Below are 24,158 nucleotides of genomic sequence, written 5' to 3' on the forward strand. Positions count from 1 at the left end.
AGCGCTGTAGTTCTGTGCCATAGGCTTTATTTATTTGTCAGAGATTAATTATTTAATTAAGATTTCGCGTTTCCGAGGAAACTCACGCACGGCATGCAAATGTGCCTTTATAGGCCCAGCATTGAAATCAGCAGCAATCTGCGGAAGGGTTGCACTTCTGTCACGTTTAACGATTGTCTTCAGTCGTCGCTGGTCCCGTTCAAAATTTCAAATTCAAATTTGTGTGAAATCTTATGGGACTTAACTGCCAAGGTCATCAGTACCTAATCTTACACACTACTTAACCTAAATTATGCTAAGGACAAACACATACACGCATGCCCGAGGGAAGACTTGAACCTCCGCCGGGACTAGCCGCACAGTCCATCACTGCAGCGTCCTAGACCGCTCGGCTAATACCGGGCGGCTAATAATCACAGAAAGAACAAAACCAAATGGAGCTTCAGCTGCAAGAGATCTCACAGATTCACTAAGAAGGAGAGGTACAGCATAAGAATATCTGCTGCGCGAAACATCGAGAGGTGGAAAAATTGTTTGCTACCTTTACTACATCATCTGCACATTTCCCTTTTCCTCTTTTGACTGATCCTAACATACTTCTTTGTAGCTTAAGAAAAAACGTATAATCAACGCGCACCGCAATATTTTCAGAATATGTGCCCACTATTGTTGGTGTGGTCTGTCTTGTGTAACTTCCTCGTCTCTGCATATCTAGTAGTACCTAAATTCATCATTTAAACCTGGTTACTGTAGTCAAGCCTAAGTCTCCCTTTACAACCTTTACTCCCCCCTCCACACACACACACACACACACACACACACACACACACACACACACTGTAAGTAGGCTTTTTAGGTTCTTATACTGGTAACGCCACCGCCATCTAGCGTTCTGTATGAAAATCACTGGCTGTGCTGTGTGCAGTCTATGACTGGGTGGCATTGTTGGAATTTGCTGTTGTAGTGTTGGGCAGTTGGCTGTTAACAGCGCGTAGCTTTGCGCAGTTCGAGGTGAGCCGCCAGCAGTGGTGGATGTGGGGAGAGAGATGGCGGAGTTTTGAGGGCGGGTGATCTGGACAGAGACAGTAAATTTATAATATTGTATATCATTGACTGATATAGATATTACGACTTTTGAACACTATTAAGGTAAATACACTGTTTGTTCTCTATCAAAATCTTTCATTTGCTAACCATGCCTATCAGTAGTTAGTGCCTTCAGTAGTTTGAATCTTTTATTTAGCTGGCAGTATTGGGGCTCGCTGTATTGCAGTAGTTTGAATAACGAAGATTTTTGTGAGGTAATTGATTTCTGAAAGGTATAGGTTACTGTTAGTCAGGGCCATTCTTTTGTAGGGATTATTAAAAGTCAGATTGCGTTGCGCTAAAAATATTGTGTGTCAGTTTAGTGTTGATCAGAATAGGTAAAGAGCGAAATGTCTGAGTACGTTCAGTTCTGCTCAGCTGTTTGAAAATCAAATAATGTAAGAGGTTTATCAGCACAGTAATTCATTAATTTTTCTAAGGGAACGTTTCAACACAAGCGCTTGTGTGGCCTGGTATCTGGTTGTTAATGGGTAATACATAACATAACTTCGCCTACATACCTATTAACACGAAAGATATACGGCAGTGATACTCATCTGAGACGGAATGAGATCTATGGGATTTGCCACGTAAGCACAAGAACTCTATAAGAGGCTCATCGATCTCTTACTTGTTTCACGATGGAGATAAGAGCGTTCTTAATTTCTGGATGTCCCTGCAAGACCGTTTTACCTTTATCACGCTCAATTCTAGATACTGTCAGTACTGCGCCAGTTTTTTGGGCAGTGTCTACTTGGACACTTGTTATGATCATTACGAAATAATTATCACCATAACAAAAATCAAAGGGGAAATGTAAACAGAAGCTTTCATAATGAAAATCAAAACAGGGAACGAAGATTCGAGGTGCAGGAAGCTCATGAAATGCAGTAACAGAATAAGAAGTCGGGAGACTAGTGTTCACGCATCTCAGGTACAGAATAGCGAAATAATTTGTCAATGAAAAGTTATTTTAAAAATTCTATGGTCGTCGAAAATTCGTCAAAGCAGCCAAAAACGTTGGAGATGGAGTTTATAACAAATAAAAGTAAAATTGGGAATAATTTTAAGCGGCGCAACCACAATGAGGGTGCAAGAAATATTGTACAATGTGCAGAGAAATTTGATAAGGATGAGACACGGTTGAAGAACTTATTTTATGAAACTGAAGTGAATCATGGAATTAATACATGTTTGGTGGAAAGTTTTGTGACCAGATGAGAGACTGAGGAGAATCTGAATTTTGTGGAGGTGGAATGTATGACGAATTCTAGTGACGAACTAGTCAGTAGCAACAATTGTAGTAATGTAAGTGAAAATAATGTAGATGGCTTTGTATCAGAGGATTTAGGTGAAGCTGTTTGTCAAGACGGCGTAGCTGTGATCTCGTCAGATGGTGATGAAATTTGTGGTGTACCGATGGAAGTGTATGACGCTATTGCTAGAGGCGGCGTAGTAACAGTTTGATCAATTAGCGAAGAATATTATTATTATATATCCGCCGAAGTTGATGATTTATTGTTAAAAGGACGTAAAGGTGACTTTTAGACTGAAGTTGCGAAAGTGGAAGCTACTGTTTTAGATATCCCGGAGGAAGAAGCTTGTGCATTTATTTCTATTGATGGAAGTGAACCGATGGCTCTTGATGAAAGCATGAATTATTTTTATGTGGAAGGATGGATGTCAAAGTAATGTATTAGGTAGTAGATCAGAATGCAGAATGTCGAAGCAGTCAGAGCACAGAGAAAATATAACGGAGACAAAGGTAGATCCACATTTGAAGCAATTCGAATTTACTGTGATGCGATGCGATAGCGGCAATTTATATGGTGTATTGGCAAAGGTTGACGGAATTATTGGTGGTGAATTTTATAACGTATCGACGGATGTAATGAATGTTTTGAATGAAGAAGCTTATGAATTATCGCCGGATGTTAATGGACTTAATTGAGATAATGTTTGTAGTGTTTCAGCCGAAATAAGAGAGGATTTGTTTAAGAGATGAGAGATTTTTAGTGGTTTAGATAGGTGTGAGAATGTTGCAGCTACTGACAGCGTTACTTCAGAGAAATGGAATAGTATATTTTATGCTTACGAATATGATGAAACGAAGGAGTCTGAGGGCAATTTAAAGCCTACAGACAACTTAAAAGTGTATTGGGTGAAAATAGAAGTGGATATTGCGGAAAGTATTTGTTTGGAAGATGATTTTAGTACTGAATGGTACTGCGGGGTAGAAAGAGACTGCTCTATAAAACACTGGTAATGCTACGGAAAAATATTGTAGTTGTTACCACCTCACTGGTGTTCACAGGATAAATATGTAGTAGCAAGAGGTCTTGAAAGGAGAAAAGAAGAAAAAAGAGTGAAGGAAATGTTTAACGTATTGTTTGACGGTGATAATGAGACTGAGGGTTGGTCTGATATTTCAGTTGTACAAAGGATATGAAGAAGAAAGGAAGTTGTGATAGAGAGGGATGAAATTAAAAATGCACCTCCTGTAAGTGAAATAAACGATGTTGATGAAGAAAGAGTGTGTCGCTTGTCGAATCTAAAGATGGTGTTCCCGTGTTAGTTATAAATTGTGACTGTAAATGGAAGAGACCGTCGGTGAACGAGGAGAGAGGGCCCTAATTTGAGCAGTTCAAAAAACGCAGAAAAGTGAGATTCGAAAGGTACTCACACCGACGAGATAAAAGTTATAAGAGGCAACGGTGGCGGAGTTGCACTTTGCAAAACAGAAACATGGCACTTCCTTTAACGTAAGAGTGTAAATAAGTGTATTTCATGTGTAGTACTTAAGAATTTTGGAGGGGTTATTTCTGCTCCGTCTAGAACGTGTGTAAGATGTATGGAGATACAGCTTAATGCGAAGAGAATGTCGATATAGGCCGCACGACTCTTGGAGCTGGGAGGTCAGCAAAATATAATCAATTTCGTTATTTGTGTAAGAGAGGAATGAGTTCTACTGTAAATGAGATTTGGGGGGATATCTCAACTGGTTATTTAAATGTAGGTTATGTTTGAATAGATTTATGTACGTAAAATTATGGGGATAAGTTCGTAATATGCTAATGACAATAAAGTCCAGACAATAAATCATATTTTAGTGCAAATAAGAGTGAACATTTGCTGAATTTTTGATCCAGCTATCTGCTGAGTTAAAAACGAAATTTAAATGGATGATTTCTTGACTGGGTGGTATTAGTTTTAAAGTTTCTAATTAGATACGGTAAAACTGTAGAGAAATGATAAAATGTTAGTTGATTTACGGCGTCGAACAAATATCATATAGCGAGAGCTGACGAAAGTTCGTTGCCTACGCTATAAATTAATTTTTGCTTGCTATCCTGTTTGTGAATGTAGCTATTCAACTGATGTGGGCGTTCAGTGGGTGATATATGAGGATTCCAGGATTCATATGATTACTGGGCTGTACACCACAGTCGTATTTCGCCAGATATCGTCCTTCAGCACCGACGGTGACTACAGATTCACGCAAATACTGGCCAAGAGGGTCATGAAATTATGCAGAGGAGGCTGTACTCCAAACGATCTGAACTTCCACGCCGCAACAACGATAACCTGCTGGGTGCCTGTTGGTGAAGTGCTACGTAGGATCGCTGAAAGCGAAAAGTTATTTGAATTAGCAAAAGTCGAGTTGTCTCGAACATTTCCATCGGCTAATATGATTTACGTATATTTCAGCAAGTAATAACATGCCGTAATTTTTATAATCTGTGCTAGATTTAGTAACTTAATGCTGATAACAGGTTATAACATATCCTAGGAGATAAATGCCGTTTCATACATCACCAAAAAATACTTACACTATTGTTCTGACTCTCAAACAGAGCATTCTATTTATTATGTTATGTGTGTACTTACTTCGTTATGTATTATATCAGATTTGGGTCCGCCCCGGTAGCTGAGTGGTCAGCGTGACAGACTGTCAATCCTAAGGACCCGGGTTCGATTCCCGGCTGGTTCGGAAATTTTCTCCGCTCAGGGACTGGGTGTTGTGTTGTCCTAATCATCATCATTTCATCCCCATCGACGTGCAGGTCGCCGAAGTGGCGTCAAATCGAAAGACCTGCACCAGGCGACCGGTCTACCCTACGGGAGGCCCTAGCCACACGACATTTCCATTTCCATTTTTTTATATCAGATTTGGTGCGACTTAATGTGCCAAGTTAGAGAGCTAATGTGGCACATCAAGAGGAGATGTGTAACCTTACACGTATGTAGGCGAGCTAATCGGCCACATAGTATTGGTACGAGGTAAGATTAATTTGTTGTGCAGCTGAATGCGATCAGGTCCAGGGCTCAGGGAGCGTCGCTCCACGGCAGGTCTGGCTAGGTGGCCGGCATGGACGACTCTAGGTACAAAGACCAACGAAGTCGACGGAAATGGGTACACCCCACAGCTAGGAATTTGTGCAGCAGCTGTACCAAAAATGGCAGAGTTTCAGACAAGCTGAAAGATGGCTTCTTACAGTCAAGTAATAAATCAAAGCGGAATATATTTGCGATCACTAAAAAATGAGGTGCATCCAGTGACACAACAATTCTTTCAATGTCTTTAAAACTACAGATGTCAATACTTCACAATGACTAAACAATTTCACAATGAATCTCTTAATTAACAACTTTAAAACGCTTTATATGATTTCAACAAACAATATCTCTAACGGTAAGATTACACAATACCTATCATGCTGTATGCCACTCATCTGTATCTGTTTAATTTATTGACTCGTAAAGTCTTTTATATCTTTCTTAATTACGCAAATGTTTCTCAGAACATCATATTCTAACCATTACACAGCAAATGAGTACAAACCGAATGCCTCACATATTGTTATACTTGTGTAGCCATTTAATGAAAATTTTACTGTTTTGGCAGTAACTTTATTTAAATGTTGATTGCAGATGCTATTATAAAACTTTGCTAATTTAAAAGTGGTCAGTTGGATCGGTTAGCGGACATCACTATTAAAAAGAGAACCAATAGACACTTTTGTCAAGACGCCAAGAATAATTTCATAAACAACTTGTAACGACTATTCGTTGCCATTCAATGTGACCACACTTTTGCAATAATACAAGCATATTTGATTATGAACAAATCTTTATTTATAATTGTTGTGAATGATCCGAGTGTAACTCAATACTTACAACATTTCTTTATATAAATATTGTTCCAATGTGTTAGTTAGATTACGAGGTGGTTAAGTCTAAAAATATGTGTAGAAATTAAGAATTAAGCATTTTTAGTGGGGATAGCCTTCAGCCAATGGAAAAGCAGACAATAGCGTAACGCTGCGGGAGTCAAGTGGACACTTTGAGGAAAGAGCTCACGGGAACGATTCTGAAGACTTGGATATTCATTCTGGAAGAAGGCAGATCTGTCTATGATAACATGTGATATACAATCATGTTGGTTGGTGGTGAAAGGTCGCTAAAATACTACACCTTTTGAAGGGTCGTGATATTTCGAGAGGTCTGAATGTGCTTCAGAATAGGGCGCTAATTCTTTCTGCATTTATTACGGGACTGATGATAGAGTATGAGTTACTATTCTTTGTATGTGTGAGCTAATTTGTAAATCATCGGGCTGAATTCTGAATTGTTTTGAGTTGGTGAATATTTCGTGCGTTGTGATAACGAAATGGACTTAGTTTTCGTGTTTAGTTATTTAGTTTTTGATTTTCGCTACCATTCTTATAACGCCATCAACATACCTTTACTGAATTTGATAAGGGGATTTTCTCTCTGTAGCCGGCCGGGGTGGCCGAGCCGTTCTAGGCGTTACAGTCTGGAAGAACCGCGCGACCGCTACGGTCGCAGGTTCGAATCCTGCCTCGGCCATGGATGTATGTGATGTCCTTAGGTTAGTTATGTTTAAGTAGTTCTAAGTTCTAGGGGCTGATGACCTTAGAAGTTAAGTCCCATAGTGCTCAGAGCCATTTGAACCATTTTTTTCTCTTTGTATTTAAAGTAAATATTGTAGTACCGCTTCCCATTTACTAGCTGTGGGGCATGAAAGCGGACTTGTGTGGCTTGACCCTATGACTACAACGAGCTAATCTATTCAAACAGAGCCGCACATAGCCGAAGTACCTGAAGTATGAGTACTACATGCAAACACATTGTTGGTTTGCTTGTATGGGATGCTGTTTCGAAGAGCAGCTACACTGAAGCAATAAACATTAGCTATAGTCGCAGTGTGTATCTGCATTGAAGGGACCATTGGCCATCATCACCTTAATTACATATGAGGTGTCCCTTCTTTCAGACATGTCCAAACGAACGGACGCCAGATGTACAATTAAGATAATGAGGCCAATGATCCCTTCAATGCAGATGCAGACCAAACTCGAACCCTTATGGAAATCAATGAGATGCCATAAGTAATGAGGCTAATGAGCACGGGCACTGGATCGAATCCCGGTTTGGCACAAGTTTTCAACTTGTCCCATTGATATGAATCAATACCCACTGGTACCTAATGCTTTTTAATTCCTTTGTGTCTTGATTCATAGTGGCTGCAGGATAAAAATTGTGTCTGTTCTTTCGGACTTGTCTGAAAGAACAGAAACCACCTATCGTACATATGCAAAAATACTAGCGTTTGATATCGAGTTACCATAATAAATACCTAGTAAAGTGTCGCTCAGTATTAATACTACTGGAATATTATTTCCATTAATAAAGTTTGTTCATTAATTATACGAATGTAGGTGAAATTTTGTAAAATATTTTTTGTAGACTTGTTTCTTCAGTATCTATGCTGCACAGAATTACTACTGTTTCATATTAAGTCAGTTCCCGAAGTTTTACGTTTCAATCAATTCAAGGAATTGCGGTCACAGTTTCCTAGTGATTTTTCATTTCTTGACTTTTTTACATAAGTGGTATAGTTCCGAGATTATGCATATTATCATAAGACATTCAGTGACATCCACCTCATATGTTTCCTTTTATAACTATAAGATTGTACGAGGGTGAGTCAAATGAAAACCTTAAATTTGTAATAACAAATCGAAATTTCGCGCCGTTATCCTATAAGTTGGTAAGTGTGCTACAAACAGTGTACAGAATGGCCTGTAGGTGGCAGCATAGTGCAGATGCACACATACCGTCGCAGTATCAGTATAAAGATGACCGCCCCACTTGGGACTTGCACCAGGGAAGAACAGCGTTCTGTTATTCGGTTTTTGCGTAGTGAAGGTGTGAAACCTATTGAAATTTATCGACGAATGAAGGTTCAGTACGGTGATGCATATCTGTCGCAGCAGCAAGTCTACGACTGGAGTAGGAAGTTCGCAAATGGTGTGACTTCAGTGGAAGATGCTCCTCGTCCAGGCCAGGCACAACGAGTTGTGACTCCACAGAACATTGCAGCTGTTGAAGCCATAGAAAAGGAAAAAAGCCGATTGGCATTTATTGATATTGCAGCATGTTTACAGATTAGTCATAGGTCAGCACACCACATTGTGCATGATGTGCTCCAGTGTCACAAAGTTCTGCGAGATGGGTGCCATGGAAGCTGATTCCTGAAATGAGAGAACGACGTGTTGATGCTTGTGAAGAACTTCTTTGGCGCTTTGTATGAGAAGGTGATGAATTCCGTGGAAGAACCGTTACTGGGGACGAAACCTGGGTACACTTCCACTTGAGTGTCTTCCTCATCCACCAACTCACCAGACCTTGTGCCAAGTCATTTCCATATGTTTGGACCATTCAAAGACGCAATGGGAGGAAAGATGTTCCGTTCTGATGAAGAGGTGCGCCACGCAGTGCATGAGTGGTTGCGCAGACTACCAAAGGAATTTTTTTCTAAAGGGATTTATGCACTTTGTAAGCGCTGGAGGACTTGCATTGAGCGTGGGGGAGATTATGTTGAAGAGTGATACAGCTTTGTACCACTTCTGCACAATAAATAATATTTAAAAAATATTTAAGGTTTTCATTTTACTCACCCTCGTAATATACTGTCAATCGTCAAGACGCAACGTCTTGACGATATTACGCTGTCCACCTCGCCTTTTTCATTTTCCTAAGGATGTACTGGTTAAGGATCCGCCATTAATGTCTCGGAGGGCAGTGACCTATCCACTTAATATACTGTGCTGTTCATCGGCAGCTTCTGTAGATGCTGAAACAGCAGTTGGTCTACAGGTCTGCATGACTATGGCTCCCAAGAGTTATGAGGGAATGGATTGTACTGCCAACCATTAATAGAGAAGGTGTTGTAAAATATTTGTGAAAAGGTCAGAGGTGAATGACCTCTTCGGTGAGTTGTGGAACTGGGCTGCTAATGGTCACGAAGACCTCCAATACACCACCACAGACTTGATTGCAGTGGTGTAGGCTGTATGGTTCAAGGTGGTTGTTCGATGTCCCGTACAAAACAGCTATGTTAAAAACTCTTTCTGTCCCTGTCAGAAGTCAATAGTCATGGTGGTACTACATGGCAGCCAAAGTGTGCCAGTGTCCGTCCTTATAGCATGCTTCGTCCTGGCCAGTGTGTTGTGTCGTTCTGGGCAGTGGACGGCAACTGGAATGGCACGGCGTGCTGAACACACAGTCAGCATTCCAGCGGTGGCATTGGCTCAGGGCCAGAAGCAGGCCGGCGAGTATCAGTCAGTGTAGGCAGTTGCGCTGTCGGATGTGAAGACGGAGCTCGGTGCTGGATGCACAACGCTTACAGAAATGTAGACCCCAGTGTGGACAGTGGCAGCTCACAGCTGTGACGTGTCCTTGGAAGTTGGTGTTCAACGACGGGCATAGCTAGTTTGGCAACTAGGTGGCCCCTGGACCACCAGAGTAGGCGACCTCCAGTGGTCAGAAGTTAACCAGCAGATGTCCCACGAGCTGGAAGGCACCAAGTCAGCAGCATCCACACTTAGCAGAGACAACACTCCTGCAGGTAGTAAAGACAGAGCTTGGTCATACATTTCAACTCGTAGACTGGCATAGACCTCCCGACGTAACTAGCTGTTGAAGGTGACTGGTCATGCATTTCTAAAATTGGTGGTATATACGCAAGCTTGGCCTGCTATTGTTTCTGAAACCGTAGTCCGCCTGCCCTATAAGTCACAACAGGACCAAGGCGCAAGGTGTCACCGTTGGGCAACCACGAAATCATTGGCCCAGCTTCCCCCACTGAGCAAACGACTTCACACCTCTCTCTCTCTGTGCAGTAATTTAGCCTTCCTGGAGCAGTTTTTATAGTGTCAGAGGAGTCCACTTATAGCGACTTACGCAAAAACACCTAAACAGTCTCTGTATTGTGGCTACTTAGGTCACCATGGTGTGCCCTTCTCTGCAAAGTTGGTCATCAGATTTTTCTACTGAGAGATGCGGATCGGTGGCGCAATATGTGCCTAGGCCATGTGTGGGAACGCTCCGTAGTGTCAATGCTTTGCGGCACTGGAATCTGATACCTGAGACAGTGACATCTGCACATTGTATAAAAGTAAAGTATTGAGATAATAACACCTAACTACCCAGCAGATGTGAGCTTCTATTCTCACGAAAGTGTGTTAAATGATTTAGTTGTAGCATATAAGGGGCAGTTAAATGAAATCCGAACACAACGGGACCGTGGAATGGATCCATTCTAAAATAATCACCACAAGCATTAAGATATTTATCTCACTGAGAGACGAGATGATCACTTCCTATTTCGAAGAACGCGGTCGATGCTGACGGATTCACAGCTGCTCCCACTCTAACGCTTCTTCGTCCGGCTGAAACCGACATCCCCGCATGTCTTTCATCGGGTCGCCATTTCAGCTCCCGCTGTGATCCCCTTTGATAATGTTCTGGTCTCGTCAACTACCCGAACATTGAGCTAACTGGGGATACTAGAGGATTTATGAAGAGCATTCTAGCAAAGAGATCGAAACATTTGCCCACAGTTCAGCCAATTTGACGCTTCCGAAGATTCCCGCAAATATCTCAGCAGAGTTGTAGAAATTTCGATACTGATAAAGAAGTTTGAAGAGAAACATGACTTGACCTGATAACCTAGATACTTGTCTTCGATGATAACGGCCACGAAAACCTGCAGACTTATATCGTAGAATTACTTTTTAGATGCAGATTCATTAAGAGAAAATATGTATAAACAGGATTCGACTGATTTACATCTGCTGTCGCCTGACGTGTCGTGTAGGCTTTTTTTAAATTTTTTGTTTATGTTTATTTGTTATAGTCAGTAATAGAGCCTACATACACCAAACTTGTATACTGTTCTACGTTCTTTTTTTCTGGGTCATATGTGAATTGGTGTGATCGTTCAGTTCCGTCACCTCACTGAGCCGCTTGAACACCCGCCGAACTACTCTGCGCAGAGCTGGAAAAGTATACACACTGGCCGCACTTAACTCTGTCGAATCAACAGCAAGAAAACATCACCTGCCATCACATCTGCCATCACCCTGGACGGGGAGAAATATTGGACTTGTGTGGCTTTGGAGCTGGGTTACGGACATCCGTTTGTTAAAAGTGATATGGTAGCCGTTGATGTTTTGGCTGTTCTGTGTTTTAAGTTGATCCATTTAGACTAAACAATGTTCTTTCAAAACACTGGTGTTACTGTTTCTGGTTGATTTTTTTGGAAAGAGCCAAGCTGAATTCGGAATTTTATAACATCGTTTAAAGAAATAGTGTTTTAAAATAAATTTAAATAGCGTCAGGGAATTGAGATCTGTATGGTATTTCTTTTAATTGGGCATAGGCATTGATCCTTAAAAAAAGTCTAAAATCTCTAAAATTCTTTAAAGTGATGCTATTCTGTATTTTCCTTTCTTAACGCTTACACATGGCGGTTATTAAAAGTTCTTCTAGTAAACTGTAACTGATCACTGGAAGTTCGCCTCTTGATCTGGATTTGGTCTGACATGACGCTATTTCAAGTGTTAGTAAAGATGGTTCCTGAATGTTGCATTCCCGACACCACCAGTCCTACAACCATCACTGCATTCCGAATTGGCTGTAACACTCAGAGTTTTAAATATTTTATTGGAGGCATGCGCCACTGCTTGTTAGAATATCGTTTCGAGTTCGCTGTATTTTGTTGAGCACCATGTCTGATATTAATCCAGACCCTATATCTCAGAGAGAACCTCGAGTGGTAACTCTAAGCATCCTAGTGTAGTGTCGACTCATTCCTTCGATAATTTTGATGAATCTTTCCTCCCATCTCACCGATCTCACACCTGCTTCCATTACTCTCAGAGACCGACTTGCGACGTCTCACACCATTATAGTAAAACCGACGTCTCAAGCTAAGATTTTTTAAAATCAGGTTAAATTAACAGACAGATGCGATCTCAGTACCATTTATTTCATCAGCTCTCCAGAATGGTACATATTCAAGTGTTAATGAATCTTGAGAACGGGCGCAGCCACGGGCAGATGTGCTGCGACGGGGATGGGAGCAGGGTGCAGCGCTGGCGCCGCCACGAGTGCGGGGGCGGCGACGACGGCGGGGGCGGGGGCGACGATGGCGGGGGCGGGGGCTGCGACCACGGCGTGCGCGGGAGCAGCCACGACGGCGGGGGCGGCCACGGCTACCGGGGCGACGGCGGCGCCGCGCAGGAAGCCCGCGGACGCGGCGGCGAACACCAGGGGCAGCAGCATCACCTGCAACAGGGGAGCGACACCGCGTACTGAGCACCGGCTGTGGGCTGCCACAACACTAGCAATTCACACGTACTCCACACACGGACTACCAGCTGTTTCGGCCACATGTAGTAAGCGTTGCTTCACGCAGTGGAGAATGGCAAAACAGAGGCGTGCCGGCGACCGAGGCGTTGCGAAGTGGGCAGGCACAGATAGCCTTGCTGACAGCAGCAGTCTACCGACAGGCTGACGCAAGGACGCACACAGACCGAGCGCCGAGCGAAGCCTCGATAGTGCTGAGTAAGGGGAAGTGAGGCCAGCACGCTAAGTTACGCTGCAATATACTGCGGGAGTAATAACATAAAGCTTCGACCGAGGATAAAAAACGTCCTCCTGCCGGATATAAGTAGTGGAGCACGGGCAGCAACAGACAGAAGCCATTAGGAAGTAGTTCGGATCTGAGAATGGTTCAAATGGCTCTGAGCACTGTGGGACTTAACATCTATGGTCACCAGTCCCCTAGAACTTAGAACTACTTAAACCTAACTAACCTAAGGACATCACACAACACCCAGTCATCACGAGGCAAAGAAAATCCCTGACCCCGCCGGGAATCGAACCCGGGAATCCGGGCACGGGAAGCGAGAACGCTACCGCACGACCACGAGCTGTGGATATCTGAGAATGGGCGTGGTCCGTGTCCGAATGTTCAATCTTCGTAGGTGACGATTCTGGAAGTCTGTTCCAGCTCGCAGGAGTCATCCGTTCGCCGCCAGATGTCGACTTCAGCTCTAGAGGTTGGCCCCAGTTAGATCGGCAGCATGGCTGACTAACTACAGCGAGAACTTCCAGTAGGACCGGCCGCAGCGCGGTCTTGGTCACAGGCGCCGCTGAGGACTGACGCCAGGACTTCACGGCAACCTGGCCCCACGGTGCGTGGTCCGTCAATGACAGGACCTCGCGGACATCGCGAGTGACGGCTTCCCAGCCGCCGATGCAACAGGCGTCGGCAGCTGACCTCACGGCGACGCTGCTCCGTGGGCGTGCCGTACTAGGGGCGCCGAGTGGCGACGAGTTCATCTCAACCACAGGACATCCTGGCTTCAGCGGCGATCAGCGGTGCGCGTTGCACGCATTGTAGGAGAATCTACACAGCAGCAGCCAGGCGGAAGGATCTGCAGGGCTGGGCAGCGACGACGAGGGAGAAATTGTAGAGAAAGTTCAATAAATAATTGTAAAACTTCACGCCGTCTCAGTCTTTGGCGCAGTCACTGTGTCTGCTGCTAACAAGTAGGATTGTCGCCATAACAAGTGGTGCAGAAGTCGTAACAAGTAGCAAGTACCCGTAACACAGCGCACGTACTACCAAGCTATAAGCAGTCGCAGAAATTAAAAGTTCAACACCATGAAAGCTGGAATGCAACACAACTCAAACTGGAATGAAGGGTACTGCATGCTTACATGTGCAAATGATTAGCCTTCCAGCTCAACCGGACGAAGTGGGTAGCAGTGATGCTACACACAGTGAGGCGACGAAAGTTCGGGTTAGCGATGTACAAATATACAGATGTTGCTAATATCGCGTACACAAAGTATTAAAGGTTAGTGTTTCAGCGAAGCTATCGTTTGTAATCAGGTGGTTCACGCGAAAACGTTTCGGACGGGAATTAATAGATTTTGAATCTGAAGCTAGACCCGTGGGACATTCCATTTCGAAAATCGTTAGGGAATTCAATATTCTACAGTGTCAAGAGTGTGCCGAGAATACCAAATTTCAGTCATTACGTCTCAGCACGGACAACGAAGTGGCCGATGGCTTTTACTTAAGACTGACAAAAGAGGCGTTTGCGTAGAGTTGTCTGTGCTAACTCACAAACAAAGGTTCTTGAAATAACTTCAGAAACCAATGTGGGATGTACGACGAACGTATCCGTTATGACAGTGCTGCCAAGTTTAAGGTTAATGAGCTACAGCAGCAGATGACTGCCACGAGTGCCTTTGCTAACAGCACGACATGTCCTGCAGCGCCTCTCCTGGGCTCGTGACCATATCGATTTAAACGTAGACGACTGGGAAACCAACGGCTGCTCAGATGAGTCCAGATTTCAGCTGGTATAGGGTTCGAGAGTGGCGCAGACCCGGCGAAGCCATGGACCCAAATTGTCATCCATGCTAGTGGTGGCTCCGTAGTAGTGTGGGCTGTGTTTACTTGGAACTGACTGGATCCTCTGGTAAACTGAACCGATCATTGACAGGAAATAGTTATGTTCGGCTACCTGGAGATCATTTGCAGCCGTTCATGGTGTTAAGGTTCACAAATAACGATGGAATTTTTATGGATGAAATGTGCCATGTCGCCGGACCACAACCGTTCGCGATTTGTTTGAAGAACATCCTGGACAGTTCGAGAGCAAATGATTTGGCTACTCAGATCACCCGACATGGATCGTCGAACATTTATGAGACACAATCGAGAGGACAGTCCGGGCACGAAATCGTGCACCGGCAACAACTCTGCAATTGTGGACGACTATAGAAGAATCGTGGCTCAGTTGTTGAGTCCATTCCACGTTAGTCCGCACTACGCCAGTCAAAAGGATGTCCGACACGGTATTAGGAGGTGTCCCACGGCATTTATCCCCTCACTGTGCTGTGTACACGCTATAAGAATTTTTTTTCCTGGTATTGCTGGTACATCAGTTTCACTGGCTGGCATTGTGTAAAAGTTTGTGAGATACCATTCGTCCTACCTTGTTAACTTGATTCGACCTTTACTTATACTTTGCTTATGTACGAACAGAATGTTGCAGAACGTTAGATACGTAGCGGAACTACTTAGAGTATATACTGTTGAAGGCTGGCGCCACGTGCTGTGTACACGCTGCAACAGAATCGGAACGAGGGCGTCGCAAATTAATTTATGCATTGAAACTTAAGCAATGAGCGCCACGCAGCATTATACGATTGCTCGTGTTGAGCGCTGGAGATAATCCTTCACAGATGATATCGCGGTAAGTGTTCTACAAGGTCGTTATTGAAATAAAGTGGAACTCTGAGCAAGGCGACATCAGAGATGAACTGATTCGTACCTGGTCTGAGTTGTAACACTATTCTAATTTAAATTTAAGATGCTTCGGATTCGTTCTCTACAAACTAAATTCATGGACAACGTAATATTGTCACGTCGTAAGTGAGAAATATGTGGATAGCTGTGAATTAGCGGTGACTGACAACCGTCGATTCACGCTCCAGCAGTCCTTGGTTAATGACAGTATATTGATGCTGTGGCGTTCCTCCCAAGAATGTAAATTCAGTTTTGTAGTCTGGGGAAGTAAACTATTCTGGTAAAGCCAGTATACCATTTGGAAGCACAATTTAAATAGACTCTTACAAGTATCTCGCCAAGGTGACAAACATAAAATTATGGAAATTACCTAACATTCAGTGTGGAAATAACTTAGAATTGTGTTGAGTAGTGTGATGGAGAAACATAAGAGGGTCTGTAAACGTTTCTGAGACACTTTTTCGTCGTGCTGTGTAGTGTCCTCGTCTGTTTAACTTGGAAAAGAATAAGTCATGGAGGGGATCAAATGTCTGCTGTAGTGTTGCTTTTCTTCCTAAATTAATGATAAAGGAGTGCAAATATTGAATAATGTGAATGATTAGCAGGGACCACGATTGGTGTTGTTGGAAAACAACAGTAGCAGGATCGAGGAAAAGCGTCTCCTGTACAGTGGCAAAGGGCACAGTAGATGATATGACTGTAATTTCCTATTCAGCAAACAACTTCATCAAGGTTGCTGATGCGTGGAAGACATTATTGCACATCAGAACAGTGGCAGAACCTGTTCGTCGATCTATCAGATCACTACTCTATGTCTTCACAGATAATGAGGAAGCCGCCGTATAGTGCGTGCGTGGCGGAGGGTACCCTGTACCACTATTAGTCCTTTCCCGTTAGACCACAAATAGAGCAAGGGAAGTACAACAATCTATATACCACCGTAGGAGTTCCCTTAGCTTAGCTTATGTTTGTGGTCAATTCGTGAGATGTAAGTTGGGTGCAGCAGAATCGTCCTGCAGTCACCATCAAATTCTGGTTCGTTAATTTTTTCAATAGTCTCCTTCGAAAAGAACGTCGCCATCCATTCAGCGATTCCCATTTAAGTTCCTGAAGCATCTCAGTAACGCTAATGTGTTATTCGAACCTACCAGTAACAAATCTAGCAGTCTGCCTTTGAATTTCTGCAATGCCTTCCTTTAATTTGACCTGGTGTGGATACTAAACACTCGAGCAATACTCAAGAATGGGCTGTACTAGTGTCCTACATGTGGTCTTCCTTACACATCAATCACACTTTCCCAAAATTCTCCCAATAAACCAGAGTCGACCATCAGCCATACCTATGACAATCCTTAAATGCTCATTCCATTTCATTGCGCTTTGCAGTGTTATCTAAGTTGGATTGAAAATTCGAAAAGAGGAATGTAACCATTAACACAGTATTTATGAAATTGATTTTTGAAATGCTGTAATATAGCTCAAAAATACTGACTTTTTTTTTTTTTTTTTTTTTTTGTAAATTTCCTTATGGTTTCTTGTCATGACATGTTTCTTTTCACATCAGATACATTCTTTTCTTTTCTTTATTGTATTTCAATTCCCTATCTGGAGCGGGCTGGCAGCAGGACAGGGACTGATCTTCAGCCAAGAGACACTAAGTATATAACAGGAAGACATTTAAAACAACATAAAGAAGAAAACATGGCAGAACATAGATATAAAAAGGGGGAACATAACCAAAGAGAGCCTACAAAAGGGAGTGACTGTAAAAATGGAGATGAAAATCTAAAAATCTATTTTACACAAAAAACCACACAATGTAACAGTTAAAGAACACAAGGTGAAGTACGGCCAGAGCATAAAGTCAAGCATACAATTAAAACCACAGCACTTGACGTCACTGTAGAATGGCACCAAACACAACACTGACATCGCACACTGATGACAAAGAACAAATTGGGAGCATCTGCCAGGGGTAGCGATACGAGAGAGAAGGAAAAAAAAAGGGAGAAGTGATGGGGTAGAGGAGGGGAGAGAAGGGGAGATGGGGTGGGGGTGCGCTGAAGGGGGCCAGGGAGGGAAGGATGGGAGTGGAAAACAGCTGAAGAGGGAGAGCAGAGGCTTGGGGGGGGGGGAAGAGGAAAAACAGCTCTGAGGGAAGGAGAGGAGCGGATATGTGTGGTCCTGGGGAAGGGGAGGGAGGAACAAGGACAGGTTACAGTTGGTAGGAAGGGTAGATGTCATGGCAAAGATCACCATCTGGGAGGGGAGTTGCTGGAAATTGTCCTGAAGAAGGATACGGTGTGGAGGTGGAGAGAGGAGGGGGGATGCAATGATAGAGGTGTGGTAATGGGTGGGGTGGAGAGGAAGAAGGGCACCAGGGGATGAGGGGGATCAAGTCTGCAGACAGTGTAAAGGATGTGGATATGTTAGAGGAAAAAGGAGGAGGTGGGGGAAGGGGATGAGGTCTTACAGGAGCCATGTGGGGGCAGAAGTCAGATACAGAAGACAAGGTGGAGTGCATGCGGTTCAAGAATTTGGATGGGGGGAGTGGCGGAGATCCAGGCAACGCTGGCTTAACAGAGGATAGGACATATGAGGGATTTGTCGGCTTTACATCAAATAAATATTACTAGAGTCTTATAATGGTCATTACAATTACACAAGTCAAGAGTAATAAAATGCAAACTTCCAAAACACACCACAGAGTAGTCGTGTATCAACAACTGAAACTTAAGCTTCATCAGTTAAAAAATTAATGCCAACGAAAACCTAACAGGCAAAAGGCTGTAACTGTCATGTAAAGCTGAACTGTCTGCACTACAGAAGAAAATATGTTGGCCACTAGAGGGTGTTGGTGCCCATATATGTGTATTGAGCATCACAATTTTTCGTGGCTTATGGTACTAGTCAGGTAAACAACTTAGCATACACGTATACAAGAACGTAAAATTACACAACGGTCCACAATCCTAATCATTGGTAATTTTTACAAGGAATTTACTGAATAACATAACAAAATAAAATTGTCTGTATTCGTTACAAATAGTTGTAGAAGTTGTGGAAATTCTTTATAAAAGCGCCTACAAAAAAATGGTTCAAATGGCTCTGAGCACTATGGGACTTAACTTCTGAGGTTATCAGTCCCCTAGAACTTAGAACTACTTAATTCTAACTATCCTAAGGACATCAACACACACCCATGCCCGAGGCAGGATTCGAACCTGCGACCGTAGCGGTCACGCGGCTCCAGACTGTAGCGCCTAGAACCGCTCGGCCATCCCGGCCGGCAAAAGCGCCTACACATTAGGTGATAAAGTGTTAGTCTAATTTACAAATATGTATTTTAAGGTAAGACTAAAGTACTGATTAAATTCATACTAAAATGTCATTAACTGTCTGCTTTACTAATTGGAGTACATTGCTCAAGTTGGATCGCCGTAATGGGCTTGTTGTTTCATGAAGATATTTCAGGTGTAACAACAAGGGGTTCTGAAAAGATGTTGAATTAAATTGTTCTCGAAGTGTCTCAGGTAGGTAAGTGTTTTACTCATTTCGATAGAGAAACAGTCTATCAAATATTGACAAAAAGCGCTTCCGGCTACCTGCCATTTGTCGTAAGATGAACGGTTGTTAATAAAAATGTATAACTCTTCAAATATATCAAAATTATTGTCCTTGTTCTCAAAGTGCAATACAATAAGTGAAATTTCGATTTGTATTAGCGTATGGTTATGGTCTCGTAGATGTGCTCCTAGAGCTGTTGTTGCTTGTGCATCATGTTCCCTAAACAGTTTTTTAATTATCTATCCATCATCCCGATATAGTCGCAGCTGCATGACATACATTTAATCTTATCTACTAGCGCATTGCCAAATTTATTTAGGGGGGCTTCAAATTATGGCGCAGAAGCTGCCCTATCTTTCTATTTGTCTCGAAACCTACCTGTATACTATGATTTCTGAAAGGATTTGCAGATTTTTCAGATAACGACCCATAATATGGCAGAGATATATCTTTCAAGCTGACACTCATAAAAATATTTTTATTTTCTATTTCGCTAAACGCTCTTCCACTCATCCTTCTAATATCACTTTCCCCACAGCCATTTACCTTGCCTACCTGAATAATGGTATCAGTTTCCCTGTTTTTACCACTCTCCTCTAACTAAAACTTAGCCAGCCTGTGAAACACTGAATTAAAAAAAATGCTTTTTTCTGTGATCTCAGACGGTATGAATCTGCTTGAATAAATATGTTAAATATGTCGGACGCTGCCGGCTTCCGAAATATGTTATGCACAAGACTCGAACCTACCCTCGTTATATGTATGTCAAGAAAGTTAAGCGAACTGATTTTTTCCTGTTCTTTCGTAAAAGTTATTATGTACCCAAGGAAGTTAAGGAAACAACCAATTCCACAATTTCTTCTATACTAACACTGAAGAACATGAAAATGTCGTCTACGAATCTCCTGTACATCTCCCATACAAGGTTTTCGTAGACACATCACCATCGGTTTGGTGAAATTTGTTTTCTAAATTGTTTATAAACATCTCCAAGAAAATGCCTGAGAGGTTTGAAACCATTGCCTATCCCTTATTTTGACAGTACGTTTTTTAGCTGAACGAGAAACAGTTAAAGAAAATGTTAGTTTTATAAGTTCAAGTAATATAATAATTAAGGGGTATCGACTTTTCCCATTGCCGTCAAATTTTTAAATACAATTTCTAACGTTTCCCAGATAGGTATATTTGTAGCTAGGTTGTTTAAGTTAAGAGATAATAGTGTGCTATTTTCTGTTACAATAACCTATGTGGTGGTCTGAATCAGTTCTGACTATTTTTTAAACTATATGATTTGTCCAATGCATAAAGTTCATTAATTTTTGACTGGTAGAACTTGTTTGCAGACTAGTTTGGACTCTTATACACACTAATAACAGGACGAATAGAGGCATTTTCTTTGTGCAACTTAATCTGTACTTTCAAATAAGGATTTGTAGGATTCTTCTTTAACATATCCTTTTTCTTCGAGTTTGAGTTTAGCAACACATTAGAGTTGTTAATGATCGTTCTAATTTCGTTGTAAAAAGTCAGTAGCGAAGTTTTATGAACAAAATATTTGGTTTTGGCAACATATTTCGTTATCTTTAATTAACACTGATGTATTATTCTTCTGAGTTCTAGTTACAATGACAATATTTTGGTACAGTGTGAGAATGAGCTGTCTAACGCTCTGCTGAGCGTGCAAAGAATTACATACAGTTACCACCACATTGTCGCGTATAAATCTGCAATTACACATCCATTTTTCACTATGGAATTAAATGTTTCTGGATACTGAATCACTGAACTTCGTTGGCAGGCTATAATTCATTCCCCTATTCAGAAAACACAACACTTTGCAACAACACACTCTTTACCGCTCTGAGAGAGCTGATTAAGAAGACAGAACAGAAAGCAGACACGCGTAAAAGAACCACTTCCCCATCACACACAGAGACATAAATAATGAACAGAAGTCGTAATTCGCGCTACAGTTTTCACAGCCATGCTCGCCGCATGCGATACACCTCTCGCGACACACACGAACAGCAAGATGGCGTAATATTCTGGATCAGAAACAAAGTGCGAAAGTTTTGTTTTTCTGTGTATAAAAGCCGCTACATACCATCCAACGAAGTGAGTACACGAATAGCTAAATAACAGCTCAGTACACACGAAATAACTGGATTCCGCAACACTACCAGAACCCCAAGTGTATATTGCTGACATGTGAAGTTCACCTTTTAATATTTTGTTTACTAACAGCCGCTCACACGGTTGCAGATGACATGATGTTCGCTGAGTAAAAAACGGCGACAGAAAAGAAGCGTACAGAAAATATGTCGCAAAAAGCGACAGTAATTCTTAAAACATGCTGTAACATACAATAAATGAGGTAGTATGGAAGTAGCATAGAAAACTATATTTCGAAAAACGAATAGTAAAAGTGTAATAATGTGTTAGTGTGTTTGTATAACCATGCTATTTTCTGCATGTTTTAGATTAAAGAACCCACTGATGATGGTGATATTTGTCGCCGAATCTAGTTTGGGAGAATAAAGAAATAAACAAATAACAAGGTGTTTTGCATCAAGGCTGACTCAGTTTTTGATATTATTGTTATTCTATGCAAACACGGACCAAATGGCAGAGTTCCAAGATAAAATTATTGGAAATCTAGAAATATGGAACCTGTTAGTTGCCATTTATCCACAGGTCGCTGGAAATTCTGTGAGAAAAGAGCAAGCTGAGTTTCGCATGAGCGATGCTTTCTAAAACCGTGCTGATTCACGGACAGAAGCTATACTGTCCAAAGGAAATTCATTACATTCGAATCTCTGACAATATCTTCATATATATTTATGTATGTACTATATATAGGGGAAAAGATTTTAGCAAAAATCTTGCAGACTTCCTGACTATTTATTTAAAATTTTCACACAATACTCTAATAGATATTCAGATGGACACATGTATGGCTGAGCACACGTATATTTGTGTAAGAACTCCTCCCCAGCACCTGAACTGAAGTGGACCAACAAACTCCTTGCCCTGAGAGAACCAATATAGGAGATTTTATGATGCTCTAGCGCTAATGTTTATTGAGTTACAGGCAAACAAGTTTTTTAAGCTCCTGCTGCACAGGCTACCCTGCATGGCAGGTGTGTTGTATGGGAATAATATTGACCTGTCTTATGGACCCGCTTTGCAGGGCAGCCCATACATCAGGGGAAAGAGGTGGTTTTCCTGCCATTGTTGCATAGGCTGCCCATTGCATCAGGTGTGTTGTTTTGTAAGGTATCGGCCTGCTTTATCGACCTTTGGATGGCATCTTACATGTTACGGGAAAAAATGGTTCCGTGCCTTAGGCATATAGACTGCACTGTACAAGAGGTGTGTTTTGGAATTAGTACTAGCTCACTATATCGACATCTTCTGCAGGTGCTATCTGTGTCAATGAGCATGCCTGGGGAGAGATGGGGGGAAGGAGGGTATTGACAGGAAGAGGGGGAGTAGAAGGGGATGGGAATGGGGAGATGGGACAGGAGGAGATATAAAGACGAGGGAGTAGGAGGAGGAAATAGACAGGGAGAGAGGGTGAGGGACGAAAGGGACAGAGAGGGGAGGACGAGATGGACACAAATGTAGGAGGATTTATGAGCAGAGACAGAGAGCAGAGGAGCAGATGATCAGGAGACATGCGCATTACATGTGACATACATGCAAGCATGAAGCCATGAGGAAAAGACTAGTGCTGAAGTAATTTAAGTTGTGATACACAAGCAAAGCTCTCTCGGCTGTCCACTGCAGGTGAAGCAGAAACTCACCAGCTTCAGCATGTTGTCGGTAGAGTAGCAGCGGAGGTCGGTGGCTAGCTATGCAGACTGTGTCCCGTGGACTGGTGGCGAGCAGTGAGGATGCGGTCTTATATACCGGCAGTGCAGCAGCCCTCGCGACGCTTCCCTCCCCTGCTCTCAAGGGCGTTCTCCATTCTCCCAGGCCGTAGCGGCCGTCACTGTACCATTCTACTGTCGTCCCGCCGCTCCGCGCCGCGCCGCGCCGCAACCTACTCCCGATACCGATCGCTCCCAGCCGCAAGAGGCTCTTTGTCTTACTTTCACAGCTCACTGCTACCTGGAGGACACCTCACTGCACGTTATCTTCCGGTAACTGGGTCGATGCCAGTCTAACAGCAGTTTAATTTTACTTTAATCTGTATTTATGTATTCAACGGTATGCTTAGAGCAATTTGTCACTCCTTACAAATTCGTTTGTTTGTCTTCTTGATGCAGGAAAACTACAGATCGTCTTCCTTATTAGCAAATGTAGAGTTAACTTTCACTCTTGGTTCTCAAATTCAAGGAATTACAAGAGAAATTGTGAATATTTTAGGACGTGGTTGTACGTAGTATTTCATGTTTGGAAGTTCGTATAAACACCTGACCAATTTTCAGCAAATGTTGGGAGACAGATGTTAGAAGTTGACGCCTTTTCTACTTCTGTAGTCTCAGGTTAGCCTGAGTTCCTCAGAAAACGGAGGGTACTAGTTCAGCTCTCGTCTTTGACCTATTGGGGAGACTAACATTGTTTTTACTTGGTACTTCATTTCTATACACCAGAACATAATTTTAAGTAAAATCTTTGGCTGTGACAACCAAATCCATCCCGTTTTCTGTATGATTAAATTGCCAAACGCTAATTGAAGAAAAACGTGTTGTCACGCTTATGTCAGTGGATACATTGGGATTTCATTTGTGAGCTTACTGGCTATGGTAATTCAAATATTTAAAACGATGCCATTCATCTCTATGTAATGTGGAACATA

The 24,158-nt window shown here is 42.4% G+C and overlaps 1 protein-coding gene across 1 annotated transcript; it reads right to left on the minus strand.

Moving 5' to 3' along the window:
• Positions 1-12,424: 12,424 nt before the first annotated feature.
• LOC124790140 (cyclin-dependent kinase inhibitor 1C-like) lies at positions 12,425-23,314 on the minus strand. Its single transcript, XM_047257727.1, has 2 exons — positions 23,161-23,314; positions 12,425-12,744 (listed from the first exon to the last, which is right to left on the minus strand). The coding sequence occupies exons 1-2, from the start codon at positions 23,170-23,172 to the stop codon at positions 12,481-12,483; spliced, it is 276 nt and encodes a 91-aa protein (XP_047113683.1). The 5' UTR covers positions 23,173-23,314; the 3' UTR covers positions 12,425-12,480.
• Between the last annotated feature and the right edge of the window lie 844 nt (positions 23,315-24,158).

This window comes from Schistocerca piceifrons, chromosome 3, assembly GCF_021461385.2.
Source record: "Schistocerca piceifrons isolate TAMUIC-IGC-003096 chromosome 3, iqSchPice1.1, whole genome shotgun sequence".
Classification (NCBI taxonomy): Eukaryota; Metazoa; Arthropoda; class Insecta; order Orthoptera; family Acrididae; genus Schistocerca; species Schistocerca piceifrons.